Source organism: Mus musculus, chromosome 10, assembly GCF_000001635.26.
Source record: "Mus musculus strain C57BL/6J chromosome 10, GRCm38.p6 C57BL/6J".
Taxonomy (NCBI): Eukaryota; Metazoa; Chordata; class Mammalia; order Rodentia; family Muridae; genus Mus; species Mus musculus.
In genome coordinates, this window is record NC_000076.6 from 129,165,141 (window position 1) to 129,175,443 (window position 10,303).

The 10,303-nt window shown below is 39.1% G+C and overlaps 1 protein-coding gene across 1 annotated transcript; it reads right to left on the reverse strand.

Annotated features, from left to right (window-relative positions):
- Positions 1 to 8,910: 8,910 nt before the first annotated feature.
- Positions 8,911 to 9,914, reverse strand: Olfr772 (olfactory receptor 772). The gene has a single exon (NM_146266.2). The coding sequence runs from the start codon at positions 9,877 to 9,879 to the stop codon at positions 8,944 to 8,946; it is 936 nt and encodes a 311-aa protein (NP_666378.1). The 5' UTR covers positions 9,880 to 9,914; the 3' UTR covers positions 8,911 to 8,943.
- Positions 9,915 to 10,303: the final 389 nt, after the last annotated feature.

The window sequence follows — 10,303 nt, forward strand, 5'->3', positions numbered from 1 at the left end:
TCACCTAATTACATAAACTGTTATGTACACAATGACCATAGAGATGTATGGTACATGTTACGTGCTTTTCATTATCCATTTTCAAAGTATTTCAGTTACATTCGCTCCCCCTTCCTCCTCCTTCCATAACTACCTTACTTTATGTCTTTTTTTTTTTTTTGAAACTCATCAAGTACAATCTGCCCATATACTCTTGGATGTGTTGCCTCCATTGGAGGGTAGTAAACCTGAAAAGGCTGAAGCCTTAAAAGAAAATAAATAAATTTCCATGTTGGATTTCTATCCACTTAGACCTGCATAAATATTGTACATGCTGTATCTATTGCTTTGAATTCATATATGCAACTGTCATGATGAGTCCAGGAAATACCATTTCTTTATAGTCATCCACCCCGATTTTCAAATGATCCCTGAGCCTTGGGAAAAAGGGGGTATGCTTGGGGCTGAGCACTCCATAGCCTATTCTTTTTTTTTTTTAATTAGGTATTTATTTCATTTATATTTCCAATGCTATCCCAAAAGTCCCCCCTAACTCCCCCATCCACTCCCCCACCCACACACTCCCACTTCTTGGCCCTGGCATTCCCCTGTACTGAGGCAGATAAAGTTTGCACGACCAATGGGCCTCTCTTTCCACTGATGGCCGACTAGGCCATCTTCTGATACATATGAAGCTAGAGACACGAGCTCTGGGGGGTACTGGGTAGTTCATATTGTTGTTCCACCTATAGGGTTGCAGATCCCTTTAGCTCCTTGGTTACTTTCTCTAGCTCCTCCATTGGGGGCCCTGTGATCCATCCAATAGCTGACTGTGAGCATCCACTTCTGCGTTTGCTAGGCCCCGGCATAGTCTCACAAGAGACAGCTATATCAGAGTCATTTCAGCAAAATCTTGCTAGTGTATGCAATGGTGTCAGCGTTTGGAAACTGATTATAGGATGGATCCCCGGGTATGGCAGTCTCTAGATGGTCCATCCTTTTGTCTCAGCTCCAAATTTTGTAACTCCTTCCATGGGTGTTTTGTTCCCAATTCTAAGAAGGGGCAAAGTGTCCACACTTTCGTCTTCGTTCTTCTTGAGTTTCATGTGTTTAGCAAATTGTATCTTATATCTTGGGTATTCTAAGTTTCTGGGCTAATATCCACTTATCAGTGAGTACATATTGTGTGAGTTCTTTTGTGATTGGGTTACCTCACTCAGGATGATGCCCTCCAGGTCCATCCATTTGCCTAGGAATTTCATAAATTCATTCTTTTTAATAGCTGAGTAATACTCCATTGTGTAAATGTACCACATTTTCTGTATCCATTCCTCTGTTGAGGGGCATCTGGGTTCTTTCCAGCTTCTGGCTATTATAAATAAGGCTGCTATGAACATAGTGGAGCATGTGTCCTTCTTACCGGTTGGAACATCTTCTGGATATATGCCCAGGAGAGGTATTGTGGGATCCTCCGGTAGTACTATGTCCAATTTTCTGAGGAACTGCCAGACTGATTTCCAGAGTGGTTGTACAAGCTTGCAATCCCACCAACAACGGAGGAGTGTTCCTCTTTCCCCACATCCTTGTCAGCATCTGCTGTCACCTGAATTTTTGATCTTAGCCATTCTGACTGGTATGAGATGGAATCTCAGGGTTGTTTTGATTTGCATTTCCCTGATGATTAAGGATGTTGAACATTTTTTCAGGTGCTTCTCAGCCATTCGGTATTCCTCAGGTGAGAATTCTTTGTTTAGCTCTGAGCCTCATTTTTAATGGGATTATTTGATTTTCTGGAGTCCACCTTCTTGAGTTCTTTATATATATTGGATATTAGTCTCCTATGGACACTTTGGTCAGTTGTGGGTTTCAGTGTTAACTTCCATCCATTTGCAATGAGGATTGATGGATGTACTAATCTATAGGTATAGCAAGAAGTCTTTAAGAGTCAGTACAATACTATATTACCTATTTATTAAAACCTTATTTAAAAGAACTTTCAAATAAGAAAGCCATACATCAAATTAACCAGACCTAAAGTCTATACATCTCAGTGAACATCTATACATTCAGAATAGTCATTCTGAAGCTGTAAGGCTTCACATTGGACATTTCACTTCATCCCTAAATATATTTTATGTACTTATCCACAACCCGCCAAAATCACAAGCCGTCAAAGAGTTACAACTAGAAAAACAATTTAGTAGAGTATGAATTTGACCCTTATGGCCTATGACCTGTCTACCCACAGAGTTGTGGTCTTGATAATAGTGCCAAGTATAGGTTTGACTTGTGTGCCTTAAATCCAATGGGAAAGTGGTTGGTTACTACCTTGACATTTGTGCCACCATTGTACCAATGGGCATGTGTTGACAAGATAGTCATTGTCTTTGTGTGTTGAGTTCATAGCTTGGTCATTTTGGTGATTCCATTTCTTTTCTAGGAGTGTACACAGCTCCTTCCAACAGTATGGAATCTAACCAGTAGCAATAGGGTCTCACCATCACATTTTGAGGGTTACCAAGAGCCTGGGCAATAGCTCACGTTGTAAATAGCTGTAATGTTTGGGCGACACAGTCATGACTACTGAAAAATGGTGAAAGCCACGAAGCCAGCACAGCTTTTTGACACAGCCCCTCAAAGCCGAGCCGAATGCTGTTTTCACCTCTGGGCTGTTTTTCACTTTGGGGTTTTGATCTCTTTATGTTGTATTTGTGGGGGACTTTTAACATTTTGTTCATTTATGTCTTTTCCCCAGAAAATTATATCTGCTCTCAAAGAAGTAAACTTATCTGGCCCTACTTATGGGTCTTCTTTGCCATGGAGATTGTGAAAAGCACAAAAAGTTGACTATCCCCAGAGTTCTGTTGGCACATCTGTCCCTCAGCAAACAGAGAAAACAATAGTTTTGGCAACAGATCAAAGTACAGGCTTCTTTTATAAGCAGTCAACAGGACATTGCCTCCAGACAATAACAACTTAATAACAAAATTAGTTTGCCTAAAACAACCTTTTATAATATGTATGATATAAAATTAATATAAAAGAAATACAAGAATTTGTTAATCATAAGGAGACTTGGTGGTGGCCATGTAGCATCTGCAGAGTGTTCTCAGAGAAGCACGTGAGTGCTTCTCTGATGGGATTCTACTGTGGCAAGGTCCATGGAAACCCTATCCCACTTGGCAAGGACATGTGGTGAATTTGGTGGCCTCTATGCTTATTACCTAGATAGTGTGTGCTACAAACCCTTCTTGCTTTCACTATGCTGTCTTTTGGATATATGCCCAGGAGAGGTACAGCTGGGTCTTGAGGCAGAACTAGTCTCAGTTTTCTGAGAAACTGCCAGATTGATTTCCAAAGTAGTTCTATGAGTTTGCATTCCCACCAGCAATGAAGAAGTGTTCCCCTTGCTCCACATCCTCACCAGCATGTGCTATCATTTTAATTTTTGATCTTACCCATTATCATTGGTGTAAGATGGAATCTCATAGTCGTTTTGATTTGCATTTCCCTGATATTGAACATTTATTTTTTTAAATAGCTAAATAAATCTTTAATATTTCTAATTGCAAATGTACAGAAATTGCACAGCCACACGGAGTCTTCGAACACCAACAACTTCTCTTTACATTATTACATGGTTAAAAGTCTCTTCTGGAGGGAAGGGCTCCAGCCAATTTTGACATTTGCATTTTTTCCTTTTCACATACTTACAAAAGGGGGAGTTGGGCACAGTGGGGGAGATGGGTAGCCTTGTGGCTGAGTATATAGAAAAGAGGGGCTGGTTCCTTGGACAGTGTGGCTCCCAGATGTATGGGTATGAGGGAGTAGTGTCCCTTGGGCAGGTGCAGGGGTACACGTGGAGCTCTGACCCTGGTCCCCACCCCCACTACTGGGCAGTCAGAAGTGCTTCTCAGACTTTGAAGATTTGTAATAGCCCCAAACTGGAAACAACCTAGATGTCCCTCAACTGCAGAATGGATAAAGAAATTGGTGTACATCTACACAATAGAATGCTATCCAGCTATTTAAAACAAAGACATCATAAATTTTGCAGGTAAATGGATGGAACTTGAGACTATCACCCTGAGTGAAGTAACCAGAGTCAGAAAGATACTTATAGTATGTACTCTTTTATAAGTGGACATTAGCCATAAAGTGTAGGATAACCATTTTACAATCCACAGATCTAAAGAAACTGGGTAGTATGGAGGTCCCAAGGGAGTATTCTCAAATCTCAGTCAGAAGTGGGAAATACATGGTCATCAGAGGTGAATGGAGGGAGGGAACTGGATAGGAGTGGAGGTGAGGAGGGAAATGGGGATGACAATTAGGTGTGGGGAAAGAGGAGGTGAGAAAGAACTGGGAGTGAGAATGGAAATCAGCTATGGGGGAGGAGGTTTGTGTATCTCTGATGAGTTGTTGACTAGCTCGAGGCCTGGGATGGGAGAGGATACAGGGATGATCCTAGCTAAGATTTCTACCAGAGGAGGACATAGAGACTGAAGTGGCCATCTCCTGTAGCCATGCAGGACTTCCAGAGGAGGGAGGGGGACATCAATCTGCCCACAAAACCTCCAACTCAAATGTTGTCTTGCCTAAAAGATGGACAGAGATAAAGATAGAGAAGAGACTGAGGGAATAGCCATTCAATGACTGCCCTAACTTGAGACCCATCCCATGTGAGAGAGCCAACTCCTGATACTATTAATGACACTGCTATGTTTGCAGACAGGAACCTAGCATAACTGTCTCCTGAGCAGGTTCATCCAGCAGCTGAGGCAGATGCAGAGACCCATAGCCAAATATCAGGTAGAGCCCTAGGAGATAGAAGTAAGAAAGTGTGTGTGTGTGGGGGTCAAGTACAGTGTAAGAAGACCCACATAGTCTACTAACATGGGGCCATGGGGTCTCACAGAGCTGGGGTAAACCACTAAGGAGAATACAGGAGCTGGACCTAGACCCCCTACACATTTGTAGCAAATATGTGGCTTGATACTCATGTGGGTCCCCTAACAAGTGGAACAAGGGGGGTGGTTGTCTCTGACTCTTTTGCCTGCCATTGGGTCCCCTTCCTCTACCTGGACTGCCTGGTTGGACCTCACTGGGAGAGGATGTGCCTAGTCCTGCTGCAGCTAGATGAATCAGGGTGGGTGGTACCCAAGGGAGGCTCCCCTCCTCTGAGGAGTAGGGGAGGGGACAATGAGAGGAGAGATTTATAAGGTTGGGACTGGGAGAAGGGGAGGGAGGGGTTTGTGATCAGGATGTAAAGTGAATAAAAACAGTTACAGTGAGTCTTTTACTAAGAAACCAAGAGAAAAGAAATGAATAGAATACAGCAGCCTGCACCTGGAGAGCTTTTAAACTTTTAAGTTAGGCTAACTTACAAGTTGTCCTTCAATCACTATGCATTGTTCAAGGCTTGGGAACTCAGATATATTTCTCTCTGTTTAATGTTTCACTTTCCTTAAGAACAATAAGTAATATAAATACTTACATAGTCTAAAATTATTTGAGATTGATAATATCTATTCTCTCTGTACTTGTAACTCATGTCCAGGGATAACATGATGTGATCTGTATTTCTTTTGAAATCATAAGTTTGCCTCTATTATGGAATCTGTAAAAATAAAGAAACAACCTACTTGCTAGTCAGTCTAAGATGCAAGATTCTCCAGCCACAGTCTCTGACTCATTCCATTAATTCCTTCTGCCTGCTCCTTATCTCTTCTGATAGGACATGTCTGAATGCTGTGGTGGGCCCCTGGCATTTGGCAATCTGTGGGATCTCACTTGTTAACAGACCCCAAAAGGGTAACCCTTTCTTGACACTGGACATTTAATTTGTTATACTGTGGTATCTGGTTAGGGCATTTTTTGCCCCATTGTAGGCTAATTACACTTAAGACCTTTTTATATGTGTGTTTATATGATTTGTGAAGCTTCTACAGGATTAATTTCCCTATGGCTTTTTTTCTAAATGATTTTAGTACTTTTTATGGGAATCTGGAGTGTGAGAATGAGTCGGTCTTTGATTCTTGTGGCTGATCTTGGGACTCTTCCTTCTTTTGAGTTGTCTTGTTCAACTTCAATGATGGTTTTTGCTTTGTCTTACTATACTTTATTTTGTCATGTTTTGTTGTTATTTCTTAGAAGTATATATATTTTTTCTAATGAAAGCCCAAAAGGGTGTGGATCTGGAGGGGAAGGAATGGAGAAGGAACTGGGAGGAGTAGAAAGAAGGAACACTGTTATGAGACACAGAGTATGAGAAAAATATTCTATCTTCAATAAAAGGAAAAAAATATAAAAATGAAGGGAAACAATAAGGTTGCAGAAAGAAAATGAAAAAGTCTTCTGTCCTACCTTCCAAAAGACTATACTTAATAATATTGATTTAAACAATTTTTTTTATTCAGAATTTTGAGACTGGATCTTACAATGTAGCCTGAAGTGACCTCAAACTCCTGATCTTGCTATTTTAGTCTTCCAAGAATGCTGGGACTTCAGGGATGTACCACTATGCCTGGTTTATATTATTGGATTTTATATGGAAACATCTATGTGTTCTTAGAATATTTTACTAGATAGAAATAAAGGGAAAATTTGAGATTACAAGCATGTTAGATTGGTTAACTGTTGTACCCATGCTCCCATGTATATACAAACATCATGTTACTTTAAATATACATTTGAAAACAAATAGAAATAACACAAAAAAGATGCTTGTAAACAGATAATAAATTGAGCTCAATTTTCATTTATAGCCTTAGATAGTATAAAGTTCAGAAAACATTACATTAGAATGCCAGAATACGTCCATCACTGGTTTCAAATGCTTGGGTATGTTTCATCTTTGTTTGCAGAAAGCATTTATCCCTGTAGTTTTCTGTTATAAATAGTGACTCAGATACATTTGAACACACACACACACACACACACACACACACACACACACACACACACACACACACACACACAGAGTTGAGAGATTCATGATACTTGAAAGCCCAGGCACTATTCATACTCAAGGGAGAACTTGGCAGCTTCTTCCTTCAGGGTTGACAGTCCATTATAGTAGTGACCTGTAGCTTAAGAACTGTGAGATTGAAAACAAAGACACTTTGGATGAACTGTGGTAAACACTGTGTCTTTACCATGTATTAAAATGGCAATATTATTTGTAGTTTTGCAGATTCCTTTAAGATACTTTCCTAAGTTTTCAGTATTCATATATTCAGTCCACTCACTTTACTATTTTGCTTCTTTCTTAGCATGTGTCTGTTTACAATACTGGCATTTTGTGTAATTCAATATATGTATATATAGGTGGCAGATTGCAATTGAAACGTGTGTCAGAATAGTTCAGCACACAGCAGGTAGAGATAGGCAGATTTTGTAAGTTTGAGTTAAGTTTTAGGACAGACAGAGATATAGAGACTCTCATTTTCAGAAAAACAATTTGCAATTTATTCTTTTAAACTTCAGATTTGATACCCTTTGAAATATGAATATTTTTGAGACCTTGTTTGGAGGTTCTAGCAGGGAGCACATCTACTCCTATCCTCTTGACTGAAGACAGGTCCTCCTCTGTTCATGGAAGGTTGTCCTCTTTGATGGAGTAACTTCAGGAGGGATAAACTAACATGGAGTAGTGAGGAGGGAAGGGTATACCCACCCAATGATCCAGATCAGCAAATAAACCTTGGCTGTGATCAGTGGTATAACAGATATCTCAGTCAGACCACCCTCACATCCTGGGTAAGATCTAGGTGAGAGGGGAAGTGCAGAGGATTGGGAGGAGTCAAGGGAGGGAAACTATGGTAGAAATTTATTGAAAACCATAAGTAAATCAACAAAAAAATTACATGAAAAATAAATTTAATACATTTTTAAAGAGCATAAAATAATTATTTTGATTTTTTTATGATATCAAAGAGTTTATTATTTTCTTTCATGGCAAACATTTACTTCAGTGTAAGCTTTTTATTTCTAAAGTTATTTAATTACATATTAGTTATTCAAGAATGCATTAACATAAAGGTGTGCATATTCATGAAGTATCACATGGTGTCTTGATACAAAAGAACACTGTGTAATAGCCAAACAAGAATAGAAATTTTGTTTCTTCAAGAATTAATAATTTCTGTATGATAAGAACATTCAAATTTCATTTTAAAGATTTCTGAACTGTAGAGTATGCTATAGTTATTTACATAGTCACCATATTTGCAACATCCCACTGGAACTTCTGACTTCTACCTACCCGTGATTTAATTAAATTTCCTCAGTTTTCTCTCCCTCAACCCTCCTAGCTTCTGATAACACCAATCTATTCTCAACTTCTTTGAGATCAGCCTTTCTATAATCCACATACTTGCCTCTTTGTGTCTAACTTACTTTAGCACAATTGTCTGTGTCTTTCTTGTATTAGAAATGGTAGAATTTTATCCTATTTTATGGTCAAAATTATTCCCTGTTATGCAAGTGCAACGTTTTGGTTATCCACTCACTGGCTTGTTCCCATTTCTCCTTTGTATCTCTGAAAGTACACGGTAGGGACAGGGTATAATTTTGTTCTTTGTTTTTGGATTTTTTTTTGTGTCCTATTCTGTTTTTAGGCCCTAAATAGTTCCTACCTTAAGGAGAATACACACTAACATCCATTAAATGCACTACTGAATAAATCAATAGAAAGTTTTGGATTAGAAGAAACATTTTTTTTTTAAGATGTAAAGTGTCCTGGAAATTTCTTCTCTGTTGTTTTATTTTATTTTGTCATTTTTTGGTACTATTAATTTTCAAGTGAAACAGGGGTTATAATTTCTGAAAGCTGTTAGCACACATGGAAGGATGTCATTCTAAAAGATGTTTTTGGGAGCAGGAAAGTCAGTCGACCACAAAGAGAAAGAGTGTTCAGGGAAAGTCAACTGGACCCAGAAGTTTGGGAAGTTTAATCCATGTTTATTGCTTAGAAAATGCTATAATTCTTTTTATTGAGTCCCAGAAGGCTTGCTTGACTTGCCTATTCCTAAGTGTGTAGATGAAGGGGTTTAGCATAGGGGCAATGGAAGTAGTGAGAACTGTCACACCCTTGTTGATGGCCACCTCATCCTTTGCTGAAGGCTTGATGTAGATGAAGATGCAGCTGCCATAGGTAATGGAAACCACAATCATGTGGGAAGAACAGGTAGAGAAGGCTTTTTTCTTTTGTTGGGCAGAAGGGAATCTAAGAACTGTCTTGATGATATTAACATAGGAGAGTACAACACACACCAGCGTTATAATGAGTGTCAGTACAGCACAGATGAGAACTGTCTGCTCCATGAACCAAGTGTCTGAACAAGAGATTTTAAGGAGAGGAGAAGCATCACAGATAAAATGATCAATGATATTGGAATCACAGAACTGCAGATTTAGGCCAAGGCTAAGTGGGGGGATTAAAATAAATAAACCAGCTACCCAAGAACAAAACACAAGTCTTCTGCAGACTGTGGTACTCATGATAGTCAAATAGTGCAGTGGCCTGCAGATGGCCACATAGCGGTCATAGGACATGGCAGCTAGAAGGAAGAATTCAGTTACGCCAAAGAGGTCAGTAAAAAATACTTGGGCAACACAGGCATTATAGGTAATCATTTTGTCACCTGTTGCTATGTTATACAGGTATCTGGGGATGCTTGCAGATGTGAATGAGATCTCTAAGACAGCAAAGTTCTTAAGGAAATAGTACATGGCTGTTTTAAGGTGAGGATCCACTAAGATGAGGGAGATGATGGCCAGATTTCCAGAAATGCTCAGTGAGTAGGTGAAGAAGAGAATGATAAAGATAAGAACCTGCAGTTGCTGGTCATCTGTCAGTCCCAGTAAGATGAAAGTTGTGACAGTGTGGTTCCTCATCACTGATTTCTGGTTTCTTTTAGATCTGCATGGAACATTCAGAGACTTTTTAATACAGATTCAGTTTTAAATTTGCCAGTTTCTTTTCTATTCATTATACTTTTAAAAATCATTACCCTTCCAAGTGTCTAGTTTGTAAGGATTTCTAACTCATGTGGTTCTATTATTCTATGTGAAATAAAAATACCTTTGGCTCAAGAATTATCAAAATTGCCTAAAATTTTATGATATATTCTCCAAGTGAGTTTCTCCTTTATGAAGTGCTGAAACAGGCCAGAATATGTGACAGAACTATACACAATAAGGTCAGTTCTGGTCTCTGTTGGAACTCTGTACTCAGAAATGTTTAAATTTTGTTTACTGCAATTTGTGTTTTTACCCTGAAGACTTCCAGAGTTAACATTCATGAATATACAGTGTATGC

Excerpts from the sequence above, each read along its gene's own strand:
- Olfr772 (NM_146266.2), bottom strand. The coding sequence starts at position 9,879 with ATGAGGAACCACACTGTCACAACTTTCATCTTACTGGGACTGACAGAT.